Source organism: Zonotrichia albicollis, chromosome 10, assembly GCF_047830755.1.
Source record: "Zonotrichia albicollis isolate bZonAlb1 chromosome 10, bZonAlb1.hap1, whole genome shotgun sequence".
In the NCBI taxonomy this organism is placed as follows: Eukaryota; Metazoa; Chordata; class Aves; order Passeriformes; family Passerellidae; genus Zonotrichia; species Zonotrichia albicollis.
The window spans coordinates 4,587,873-4,601,211 of NC_133828.1; the positions used below are offsets into that span (position 1 = coordinate 4,587,873).

Here is a 13,339-nt window from a genome sequence, read left to right on the forward strand (position 1 = left end):
CAAAACTCAGTTTCTCTAGAGACTAAAGATCTAGAGAGCACCTCACTCTCCCCTGAATCCTTCACTTCACTTGGTAAGTAGAATACTTACCAAGTAGAATTCACCAAGAATTACCAAGTAGAATTCTCTAGAGACTTCTGAATTACCAAGTAAAACTCTCTAGAGACTAGGGATCTAGAGAAACCTTACTGTCCCCAGAATCCTTCCTCACTCTTGAAGCAGAATAAAAAGTACCATAGAATGAGAGCAGTTTGGGTTGGAATGGATCTTTTAAAGGGTCCCCCTGTCATGTCAGGGACACCCAGAGCAGGCTGCTCAGAGCCCCATCCAGCCTGGCCTTGAATCTTTCCAGGGATGCATTCACCACCTCTCTGTTCCAGTGTAAAAAACTGCTTTCTTCTATCTATCCTTAATCCACCCTCCTCCAGTTTAAAACCACCCCTGTTGTTCTACCACACCAGTTTGTCCCTGTCTTTATTATAGGCTCCCTTCACATATTCAAAGCATTACTGGATGTAATTTTCCAAGTGTTTCATACCAAAAATGAGACACATTGAACATCATCAGAGAGGAAGTTTCAGCTGATTCTTGGAAAACGCTGCGTGAATAGCTGCAGACTTTAGGGCTTAATTGCCAATTATGCCTAGGTGTTATTTATGCCTTAAAACAACTTTGGATAAAGAGTTGCTGAAATGTAAGCAGTTTTTCTATGCTTCTCTTGCCTGCCTGGTGCAAATCTCTGTAAAAATTCGGGCCACACGGTGAGCTAACAATGAGATGTTTTGCTGCTGCTTAAAGAGCTCAGGGTTCATTTTGCCTAATCCCAACTAAGCCTCACTAAAGCTGCAGGGAGTGCTCCTACAGCCCTTTAGGCTTCCTTACACAGGTCTACAACTCCACTCAGCTTCCTCCAGCTCCTCCTCTCCAACAGGACTACCTAGAAAAGATAAAATGGTTTGTTTTGGACAACTGTATCACACCAAAGAAGGTATCTGCAATGTAAATTTGTTCTTCAATTAAATCATTCATTAAAGCAAAATTTCAAAATATTGGGCCCTTTGAAAAACTCGGTGTGCAGCAGTCAGGAGTTTTGAAACAATTGTTCAACTTTTACTTTTCAAATATACCCTGTGCTTTAAATAGAATTACTAAATTAAAAATGTAAATTGGACTGTATCTTTTAACAGTTGGTGATTTGTCTATTTTCCACATTTTATTATGCATAATTTTTATAATAAAGAAGGGATTTTTTTTTCATCCCTGTTCTAGTTGATAGCAATTTTTCCATGCTTCTCAAGGATAATGTAATAAAACTACATAAAATGTTTAAGAAGAGCCCCATTAAAATATACAAAGCATACTAATTCATGAAGTCAAAGTCAAAGCAGAGTGGAAATATGAGCTTTAATAAAACTATGTCTGTTGTAAATAACTATTCAAGCACAGTCATTTTTTTGCAAATTGCATGGGATATAGCTCGGTCTACTCGAAGCAAAGAATCACTCAGCAGGGTAAATGCATCTTAGTCAGAAATAGATTAAAAGGTACAGCTGAGCCATCAATAAGAACCAGATAGCACAGTATTATTTGCTGTTTGTTTTGAAGATGTAATTGCAGATCCCAGGATTTCAATAAATCTGTGCACATCAAGGAAGGAATTGTAGAGAGGAACTGGGGCAATGCGAAGAGCGTTTGGTTCCCGCATGTCACACTGCAAAACAGAGAGGGAACGTTCCGTAAATTCAGGTCACTTCTTGTCTATCTGTCAGGCTCTATTTTTTAAATGCCACAACTTGTCTTCAAGGAAGAATGACTGGACTGACAAGGAAGCACATGTAAAACCTTTGGGATACTCAAGGAGCTACAGTGAGGAGCATGATTGTGAAAAATTTAGTAAGAAGAGTAGTTTAGCCTAAAGAATTATGCACAGTTCAGGATGGGCAGGACTTTAGCAGTGCCATTGAGGGCTCCAAACCAACTATGTAGCCCCAAAATTCACTTTAATGCCTGTAGCAACCCAGAGTTGAAGAGGGACAGAGGCGACAAGAAAAAAAATAAAGCACAAAACCCTCCATTCCAATTTGTGAGTGTCTTGTTCTAAAGATACAGGTAATTGTGAGGCATTGCAGTACTTTTCTTCCCCTCACTGTGCTTTGAACATGTTCCTGAATATAATAATCTCTTATATTTGAAAAATATCACTGCATTGCAAAGACAAGCCAACAGTGTGAGGCCCCGTGCCCTGTTAAAAGCAGGAGTTCCTGGAATTCCCTGGCAGCACCAAAGCAGCTGCATACATAACCTAAAAGAGGTTCCCTTTGGGGACCTTTGGTGACCAGCAGAAATAAAACTGATATCTCATTTATATGGCATTATGCTATCAGCCTCACCTCCCAGCACATCTAAATCACCCAATGTACAGCCTTAAATTTCACTTTTATTCTTTTGGAGCGGTGCTCAATGGTAACTGCGCCATTACAAGGAGGTGGCTCCTTTTTCTGAGTGCTAAAACACATCTCTAGGGAAATGGCAGCTTTTCCATTGCTCCATCTCTATGTCTCACAAAGCTTTTGGCCACTTGTGGATCAAGAAGGAGACTGATGTAGGTTCAGAGTTCCTTGTCATGTAAATCTGGAGCTGGGCCTCCCATCCTAATGCACCCATGATACAGCTCTAACCTCAGCAGTGACTCCAGAACTACTGGAAATAGCAGTGAAAGGGCAATACAGAGACTAAGAAATAATTTATAAAATAACTCTATGTATTTGACTGCTTTTACAAGTAAAAATTGAAATTCAAAGAAATTGTCATTAGTCCTAGTGGGTTTTTTGCCTTATATGACACTACATTTGAATAAAAGCAAATTAATAGTTTGTTACTTGCAAAGAAGATGAAGTTTCATTTACTTACAGCCACTCCTCTCTTCTCCAGCTCGTTAAACACAGATTTGATTGGAAGGGAAAACGACAGAGTGAGCTGGCATCCTCTCTCCTCAATCTGAGACGGTGTGATTATTCTTACAAAGGGCTTCTCTGGATTTGTTTTGTCCTCACTGTAGTAATGCTTTATCAGGTATTCCAGGTAACCAGTGAGTAGAACAGATTTCCTCCTCAATGCTTTCATTGTAGTTTGGCTAAAAACCTGTGATGATTTGGAATCATTAGAATGAGAATGTGTTGCTGTAGAAAATTAAAAGGGAATAAAGATTTCTCTATACATTATCACTGGAATCAAGTAGTAACACCAGAGAGACATTTCACATAAACATGGCAGCATTGGGCTTTGGAAAACACAGGATATGTTATGCTTTAGATAATGACAGATATTTGTGCCTACTGTTTAGAAGTTTCATAAGCATCTGTGTCAGCAGAAATAACCTGCACACAAAGCCAGTTTGCTAAAAGAGCATTCCTCTGCACGTCTAAAGAGAATCTATAAATCCTCTATAGGTGCAACAGTGCAGAATGAAACTCAAAATCACATGAAAGTTTTCCCTGGCATGTACCTTTAATACACACCTTCTCACTCTCTACAACTCCTTGAAAGAAGGGTGTAGCCAGGTGTGTTTGGTCTCCTCTCCCAGGAAACAACTGATAGGAAATGAGGGAACAGCCTCAAGTGGCACCAGGAGAGGCTTAGTTTGGATATTAGGAAGAATTTCTTAACCAAAAGGTTGGTCAAGCCCTGGAACAGGCTGTCCATGGTAGGAATCACTGTCCCTGGAAGTGTTCCAAACCATGTAGGTGTGGCACTTGAGGACCTGCTTTGGTGGTGAGGCTGGCGGTGCTGCTTTAATGGTTGTACACAATGATCTTGGAGGTCTTTTCCAAACTGAATTATTCTAATTACAAAATTCAAGAGCCAAGACTGAAGCATCATGACTGGTGTAGAAATTCTTGTCTATGAAAGCACAAAATGTGTACTAAAATTGACTTCATATACATGCATACAAAAATTGACTTTTGACTTTAAATCCTGTGCAGGCTCGCTCTCTCTAGTCCACACAAAGAAAAAAAACAAAAACCCAAATTCACTGAATTCTTTTTCAATAGCTCTGTGCTCCTGCACAGCTACAAGAACCAGTGAGTTTCAGGCCCTCAAAATATCATGAGACATGCAAAAATGACTGCTTGAAAACGGCAGTGCTGTTTGGCCCCAGAAACAAGACCAATGTGTTAGAGGAGTTTGGGAGCAGAAGGTGAGACAGCTTCTGCTTTTGCTCTGGAAAGGCTCCAACACAGGGAATGATGGAAATGCAACCCCAGAAACAATTTACCTTCCTCAAACCTCTCTTTCCTTCTCCCCATGGAATTAGCTGCAGGGGAAAGTAACAAGGTTACAAGCATGCAAGTCCCCAACAGCCACTTCCCATCACATCCTGGCACATCAATGCTTGTGGACAGTTCTCTCTCCACTGATTGCAGATGCAAATCAGAGGCAAGAAGTGCCCTGGATGAAAATCCATGATCTTCACTCTCAAGAAATCACTGTTCTACACTAGAGAAGTAACAATTTTAAGATTACTTTTATCATAACCTGGAAAAGCATAAAGAGAGGTACCTGAGGAATCCTACTGAAAATACACCAAATTCTGGTTTCCAGCAGCATCTGGAAATCATTGTTTTGTAGAACATCCCAAACCTCACTCCCTGATGCTATCACAGCCACTAGATGCTGCCCAAAACCAAGAACCCCTGCATTTTGCGCTCGTGAAATGGAATGTGGATGCTGTAAGACAGACTTTACAAGGGAATAAATGTGACAGGGACCAGAGCCACCAGCAGTCAGCAGGTCAACAAAAATCTAGAGGTGCTTCCCTGTCCACCCAGGCAGGCAGAGCAGACACAGGACTGTTCAGTGCATCACTAGAGGGAAAACAGACCTGCCTCCTGTTCCTCCAGGATTTGCAGGAGTATGAGGGATGGATCTCCTTAGGCTGCATGCAAAAATCTGCTTCCACAGGCTTTGTGCAAGGAATACTTGGTCTCCTGGGTGAAATTTTTTGAAAAAGGTCTTTAAAATGTGTCTGTAGAGCGCTCCCCTTTTTTCCATAAAAGGCAGCAGCCAGTGCCATAAGAGTCACTTTAAGCATTATTGAGGAATAGCATCCATTAACACTTGCAGTTTTCATTGTTTCCATTGGAAACACTGCCTTCTGCTTAATGTGTCCCAGTGAAGGTGGCATGCAATTTCACTAGCCATCTCTTGCCAGACATGAAAACTACTTTGTTTCCCACTGTATTAGAGCAATTAGCACTGGGAAATCCTGGCTGTGCCAAAAGGTAATGCGGGCAGGGGAAGGGGAGGCAGTGGAAACTGCTCAGCCCTCATTGTTCCAGGCTCCCTGCAGTGGGCTAAATGACACCAGCCCACACAAACCCGAGCACTCACAATCTGGGTCATGGCAGAACAGCTTTCAGCTTCTCTCCAAGGTCACATAAAGTTTAAAACAATATAGTGGATGTTTAAGGACTAAAAACAAAAACAAAAAAAAATTGTCAGGCGGAACAAGAAGCATGGCTGTGCCCTTTGCAGTCCTTCAGTCTTGCATGTATGATGGAGGGATCATAACTGGCAATTTTCTGACTTTTTTTGCTTAAGATGCTGTTTTTCAGTAAATACAGAAGAGGAATGTGGACACTGCTCTTTGTTCCAGCATCCGCTCAGCCATTCCACTAGAATTAATGGAATGCTAACCTTTCTGCCATTTGTGCTGGTGGCAAAACCTTGCTACCCAAGGCTGCCTTGAAAACCAGCTTTAGGATGATTTTATAGTAGAATATGTTGCATACAGCAGGTATATCTTAGTAACATCAACTTTTTGAGCCACAGAGATTGAGAGTCCTGATTTCAGAGGTTAACCATGCTTCAAGGAAGTGCTGAAACATCTTGAAATGAAACACAGGTGTTTGGGGAACAGCTCCATACCCTCAGACAGGGATGGGCTGTGCTCTCCAAAGCAGATCAGAGGGTTTCAGCACATGGATCACACCTTCAGAGGAGGAATTAGCTCTGTATGGCAGGATTACCCTTCCCACAGCCACAGGGTCAGTGATTCACACAGAGATAGGTCAGAGATGAGGCTCTGCTCCTTTGACCACCAGAAAACTAATGATTCAATGAAAGAAAAGACAGCTTGGAGCTATGCCAGACCCATGGATTCCCCTTTTAGGAAACACTTCCTGATAGTTTCTGTCTCTTCTGCTTGTAACCAAAGGCAGAACAGGTTCCTTGAGCCACTGGATCAGCTGATCCAGGACAGCCAGGACACCTAATTTTCTTTCATAAAGGATATAAGTCTGGTTTACTGGTGGAAAATATGAAGCAGCAGCTCTGAATGCATCTTTTCAGACTTACATGATTCCTTTGCAGGAAGATGCTGAGCACAATCCTTCCCATGAGTAGTACTGAGACAAGGCACTGTTGGACTTGGTGACCTCAGAGATCTCTCCCAACTTTAATTATTCTGTGATTTTGAGCCCTGAATATTTCTATGGGATAAAGGTGCTGTTTGTACTGAGCTCCCAAAAGCAGGGACAAACACATTGCCAGAGCTCAGGTTAGAAGGTGCAAACCTCAAATACTATTGGTCCAACTCAGGGTAGTCCAGCAGAGTTTGTGAGAGACATAGGCAGATGAGTATATTCATTAAAGGCCTTGGTCTCTCAGGGCTGTGGGGTTATTTTGTTTGCTTTTCATTACTTCTCCCCTTCCACGTTCAAATATTTCACTGTTTTCTTAAAAGGGAGACAGCAATAACGCACGTAGCATTCATTAAACATTTTTATACTCTTAAATTCAGGCTCAAAGTAAAGCAATTACTTACCTCTAAACTGGCATGCAGAGCACAGACCAGTAAAATTGGAGGATTTGATAACCGGAATCCATTAATTCCTTCACTTAGTTGTAATTCTGGAAAATGAATAACTTATATTAGTGTTTTTGATTTCTTCATTTTAATGGATTGGACCTTATCTTGAAGTCTGTCCTCACACAGTAAAATATTTCCCTAATGTGGCCCGTAGGAATCGGTCATTAAAAGGAAATAGTAATCTATTCCCAGCTAATACTTTCAACTTCGAGAGAAGCCCAATTTTATCCAGCAGAAGACCTCATTAGCAGCTTCATGGGAACCAGAGGACTGCAATTAATTTGTTTAAATGGCGTGTGCTAAAACCACCTTTACACTTGAATCTCTTTTAAGGCTGGCACGAGGCAGAGGAATTCCAAGTCAGCAGAGGCGCGCTCACGCGGAGCAAGGAATCACGTTCCTTCACTTTATTGAGCTGATGAGACACATGGGAGGCTGCATATGCAGCTAAGTGTAGCTTCAGGCCAAGGAGAGGAGCTGCTTAGACTTTGGGCTGTGAAATTTCACAAAATCTATTTAATAAATCTACAAAAGCCTCGCTGTAAGTTCTGTGTCACCGTTGATATTTCACGTTCCAGCACCGGAGCGGGAGGGCACGGCGGAGGAAACGCTTTTCACGCACAGCAGACTGGCTAATTTTATAATGCCCAACTTCTCCCCTGTAAACTGCTCATGGAAATGAATAAACAACGTTTTTTCTTCTTCTAGCAGTATTTCAAGGCAATTTGTGTCTCCTGCTGGCTTTCCATAGTGCCACTCTCTTGCATTTGGTCTGAAAACAAAGAGCAGACTGAGGCTATTAGAGAGGTGCTCTCCAGCCAAAGGCACATCAACAGGCGCTGCCACAGAAAATTAAAAATATATTAAAAACAAAACAACCAATCAAACCAAAGAGCTCCTTTCTCATCCTGATCCCTCAGGATATTCTCTCTGCCATAGCTTAAACTGGAGCTGAATAGTCTAGCTGCCAGATTTGGAAAGGAGTTCTCATTTTGTATAGGGACAATAAACAATATTTCAGAGCAGGTTTGTCTTACAACCCATCCCTCCCTAGTGCAGGAAATTTCGAGATGCTGAAACATTAGTGGGATTGCATGACTTTTGCCAGGTTGCCTTACCTGAATTTTTATAATTTCTCATTAATTCCTGTAGAACTAATCCTGAAGAAAAGTATTACCCCAGTGACGGATAGCAGATCCTCACTCCTCAGAGACTTATGAATTTAATTCACTGAGATACTTTGAAAGTTTCATCCATATTCTATATCTGCTTTTTGAAGGTATTTCAGCAAAATGTCTAGGAGCAGACAGTCAAACCCTTACGCCCACACACAAATTTATTCCAACATTTATTTTGTTAACTCCACTGCCTCACATATTGAGGATGAGGAAATGCAAAGTTCTGTCCTTCCTCCTCAAACTGCTACAGAAGTGAAGCTGGTTATATATAAATAAATCAAATGAGGTAAAATTGAGAGTGTATAAATACATACTGTTTTCCATGAGGAATCTTGTTTTGAATTCATGGCCCCACCAGCCAATTAGCCTAAGATTTTAAAAGAAAATAAATTAATAGACATCTTAATATCTTTCAATTTAGATTGAGTATTAAGAATTATATAAGATTGAGCAATATATACATTTCCAACAATACATTTTATTTCTAACAATAGCATAAAAATGAAATAAATTCTATGAAGAGTTAGCACTAAAAACTTAACATTGCCATTTGAAAATTTCTCTTTTACTGCAAATAATAAAACACATCACATCTTTCAATTAACTATTGATTTTAACAATATCCATTTTCTCTGAATTCACTTCACAAAACAAAAAATAGTACAGAAATATTTCTAGTGGTTCCAAGGCATTAAATTCAAAACATTCTCCCCTGCTGTTAAACTTTAATGAATATTGAAAGCTAAAAGGAGTTATAAAATCTGACTTTGTTTCACCAAGAAAAGGACTTTTTGGTGAGCAACAAGCAAACAAGACCTTGGAAAGAGGATTGTGTGGGCCTTGCCTTGTCCTTACTGTGAGATCAGTGCAAATTCTGCAAATATTTTTATTTTCCTGAACTAAACTTATTCTTCAAAAAAATTTCTTTTAAATAAAAGCCAAATCACTTCAATGCTATATTCCCTTTTTTAAGATCATCTCCTGAAAAAAAAAAAAAATCCGTACAATTATTTAAAAAATAATATGTCTGAGCTTGGACATTAAAATGACATTACATTATTAACTCATGTGGAAAATATCTTTGAGGGTGTTGCTACAAGCAGTTTTCTAAAGCAGCTGGATGCACTGGATCACCTACTGCCAGGGCACTGCAGATAAAGCCAATAGTGCAAAATCAGGGACTTTTTTCCCACCTCCTTTGGGTTCTCCACTACTTAGCACACAGATATCAATGATTAATAATGCCAGTCCCACTTGAGATTCTCCTGTATCAATGCTTTTACAATAGCAGGAAGTCCCCATCACAGACTCCTTCATGAACTTCTCAGCTTTCCAGACCTGGACATGTTGGACACCATTTCTGCCAAGGTTTTACTCATTTTTCCCTATACTAGATAGTAAAATTTTAGGAACAAAGCCTGGCAAAACTTTTAATGGTAAATAAGTCTATATGTAAAGGTAAAAGTCGATCAGCCTTCCTGGAAACAAACAGGGAAAAGGAAGTCATGGCCCCTCCCTAAAGGAGCATTTTGCAGTTTGCCTAAAAGAGCTGAGCTCTGCAGAATTAAGACCACATTTGAGTTAGAAACTTGTTATATGAATACTGCAGAGTGTAAAATAAAGTAGTTCGTATTTCTGTATAACAACACAGGTTTTATGTTTACTTCTGTGAGCTGCATCTAAACAGAGGCTCTACAGAAAAGGATGTTTTTTTCTTTATTGCTGCATGATGTTTTTATTATTCTGAGACCCATGAAAATTAATAGTGCAATATACATCCATTTTAAATGAGATATTACATTGCCAAAATGAATACACCCCAAATAAAGTACAACAGAGCCTCTGCCCAAGTGACTGTGTTACTGGTGCTTTGAATCATAAAAGATATTTCAGTTATTTTATAGGAACTCTATAATACATAGATAACATTGTACTGAAAACCCTGAATATTGCATGTTCCTGCAACAATCTGCTGATATCAATGTCTACACACATTCTATAAATTTCAAAGGTTTGAAGCAGAAAATAAATTCAAAAGGAAATAAAACATCTGGACAAATAGTCTGTGAGAAGAAGAAAACAATATTATGTTCTACTTGGACCACACCCAGACAGGAAAGACAAAATACAGATCAATCAGACCATTATCCAGATCAGGGCTGATGAAAAGCCCCCTGGTTGCACTTCAAATGCTCAAAACTCACTAATTCTGAAGTTGGCTTCAACCCAGATCTCAGCTGCAGCACCACGGAGGCAACTTGGAAAGTGAAATTTCAAAACTTTTCCAAAATGACAGAATGAAGGATTTTTTTAAAAAAAGACAGTTTTAGCTGTCTTGCCCTTTCCTACCATAATCTGACAATTTGCTTTTCCTCTTTTTTATTTTTTCTCTTTTGGCTGTTCTAGAACTTCAGAGGTGTCACTGCAGGATGTGCACTTTGAGGCAGCTCTGGTCCTACACTCTCATTGATCTAATGGTCCATATGGATGTCATGTTATTTGACATTTAAGTTGACAGGCTTCAAAGTGTGGAAATTAACAAAATCTTCACAAATTACAGCGATTTGCTGTTTACAATTTTCTGTGAAAATTTTGAAATGAAGGTTGCCACCGCTATGCCAAATTTCAACCTGTTGTGATGGGAGAGAGCTAAGGTGTTAAACCCCAAACATAACGCTTTATAAATGCTCACTAAAAATAATAGGCAATAAAACTGCACATTAACTTGCTGCAGTAAAATTTCTTATTAAAGAGTTGTTACTCTGCATGCAAAGTGAGCATTTTGAACTGCAGTCGCCATTTCAACTGTTCCTGCCTCAAAAACAAAGGCACCAAGATTGAAATAGATTCTGAATTCCAACCCATAACTTTTGGCAAAACAAATAAAGTGGAAGGCTCTGAAAAGCAGTATATGATGTGCTTGTGATTAAAAAAACACCTTAAACATGTTAGCAATGGGACTGTCAAGTTACATGATTCCCATGGCAGATAAAATCCATTGTGGGAAGTGTGTTAAAATCAGCTTTTAAGGAGATAAAGGTCTAATTTAGCAAATGTTCCACTAAAAATTAAAAAATGCAAATTTATCCAAACTGAGCCCTTGTTTTAACACATCACTAATCAAAATTGTTATCTCAGTGATAGATAGGTTTTTGTTGCAGCACCCTGTTGCCAGTCCCAGATAGCCTCAGCAACCTCCCAAGGCTGGTCAGTAAAAATGCTCCTGGAACCCCTCCACAGAAAACATCTCTCCACCCTGGAGCTAAAGCATATTTGAAATCCATTGAGAAATCATGCCTAAAATGAGAGTAAAGTAGTGCCAAACTAGCTGTGTCTTTTTCTGCAAGGTGAACATGTTCTTACAAGCCCACTTCTGTTAGAAAATAACCTTTTAAAGGGATTGTTCCATTCTGTGCCTCAAATAAAACCATTGCCATCAGAGAATGCCTTGGGTTGGAAGGCACCTTGCAAGGCATGTCTTTCCAAGCCCTGCCATGGGCAGGGACACCTTCCACTGGACCAGGTTGCTGAAGGACCTATCCAACCTTGTCTAGGTCCTCACAGCTTGATAACACTGAGACCTTCCCAGGGAATTCTGCCACTCCCAGTCTTTGCACAGAATTTTTACATGTGCCACATAATATTTAAGTATTGCTGAAAGATTTTCAAATTCCTTTCTTTTTTTACTCCAAAATGTTCTCTTGTTTCACAAATCAATGAACAAAGGTTTGCTGGGCTGGAAAATGACTGCAGAAAGGAACAATATCCTCTTATTTAGTCATATTATCTTTAAGGACATTTACACCAGGGAAAAATCCCTCCAATAAATATTCTTATTTAGCTCATTTTCCTCCTTCATATCTGTCTGCATTAGACTGAAGCACTGGTTGTTCATAACTTGAGTCATCTCATTTGTAGTTGTATTAATGATGCAGGAGTGCAGGATATAATGATCATGATGTATGTGCAGTGTAAACATCAAAGAAGATCCAGTTAAAGAACACAGAAAACATACAAAAAAATTCCTCTGACCTTTGCTTTGGCATTACAGATGATCATGCTACTCATTTATAATTTACAGCCTGGAGCAACACGGGTCTCATTTCCCTTCTCAGCAAGAAAAAGAGACAGAAACTCTTGAGTAGTGATACAGAAAACAGGGAAATGCCATTAATGTGGCCCAGCTTTTACAGTCCAGGGCAATGTGTTGAAGTATCCTGTCATTATATTGTGCGAGATAATCATTTCACTTCCAGAGGAAGGCAAGTTGAAAAGCTACAGGAATACAGTGTGAAATTTGTAATACTTGATTTTACATCTTCCAGCTTCCCTGGGCATGGAGCAGTTTATTTCCTCTCCCTTATCAGGTCACAAAGCAAGCTGGAAATTTCATAGCCATTATTTAGATTATATTAGGAGCATATACCAGCAAAGCATGCTATGTTTATGAAAGGATGGATTAAGCCAAATCATAAACAGGCAGTTTGGGGCCAGGCTGTGTCCACAAAGGAGCTGATGTAACTGCTGGGTGGCAGCTGAGCTCTTCATTCACACATTGCTTTAATTTTGCAAAAGCATCCAGGTGTTGGCAAAGATTTGTTTGATTTTTTCATGCTACTGTTCCAGCCATGAGAAAGAATCAGCTCTGAGGAGTTAATGAGACTTGTCACTGCTCCCAAAGTTCATTACACAGAGCCAGGCAGATCTTATGCTATATCTGCAAAGTCAGGGAAAAGAATGAAAGGGCCAAAACCAATCATTAAGTTCAGTTTCTTGCAGTCCTATCTGTTCATGGCACAGCTGCTGGTTGAGGAGCACATCCGTGTCTCAAAACACCCTGAAGACCTAAGATGGGCAAGCAACAGACACTGTGACACAAGTTTAAAGGTAAGAGGTTAATTGTGGCTTAAATATAACCCTCTTAGCAGGAAATGTGTGACAAAAACAATAATGAGGCCTTAGAAATTAAACTGCAAAAGGACATAGAAAGCCTGGAGGCTGGGGCCAGCCTGGAGCTTGGAACAAACCACATCTGACCAAGCCAGACCATCATCCTTCTGCCCAGGAAAACATGGTGGTACCACACCCAAAGCCCAAGCTTTCATATTTCAAATTCCAGGATTAAAAAACCCAAACCAAACCAAATAAATGAAATCCCAAACCAACAAATGGTGCAATCAGCTCCTCAACCTCCAAAACATTTCTAAACATGCTTTACATCCATATATGAATCTCCAACTCATCTGAAAGGTTATCTCCATATTCTGAGGAACATTCCTCCAGTTTCCTG

At 39.8% G+C, this 13,339-nt stretch overlaps 1 protein-coding gene across 2 annotated transcripts in view; it reads right to left on the reverse strand.

Annotated features, from left to right (window-relative positions):
• Positions 1-1,385: 1,385 nt before the first annotated feature.
• KYNU (kynureninase) overlaps positions 1,386-13,339 on the reverse strand; it is a 58,356-nt gene continuing 46,402 nt past the window's right edge. For both annotated transcript variants that reach the window (XM_074547867.1, XM_074547866.1), the window contains exons 11-14: positions 8,364-8,416; positions 6,827-6,912; positions 2,911-3,141; positions 1,386-1,711 (exon numbers count right to left, since the gene is read on the reverse strand). In XM_074547867.1, coding sequence (XP_074403968.1) covers positions 1,559-1,711; positions 2,911-3,141; positions 6,827-6,912; positions 8,364-8,416 — 523 coding nt within the window. In that variant the 3' untranslated portion in view covers positions 1,386-1,558. The remainder of the gene's footprint in view (positions 1,712-2,910; positions 3,142-6,826; positions 6,913-8,363; positions 8,417-13,339) is intronic.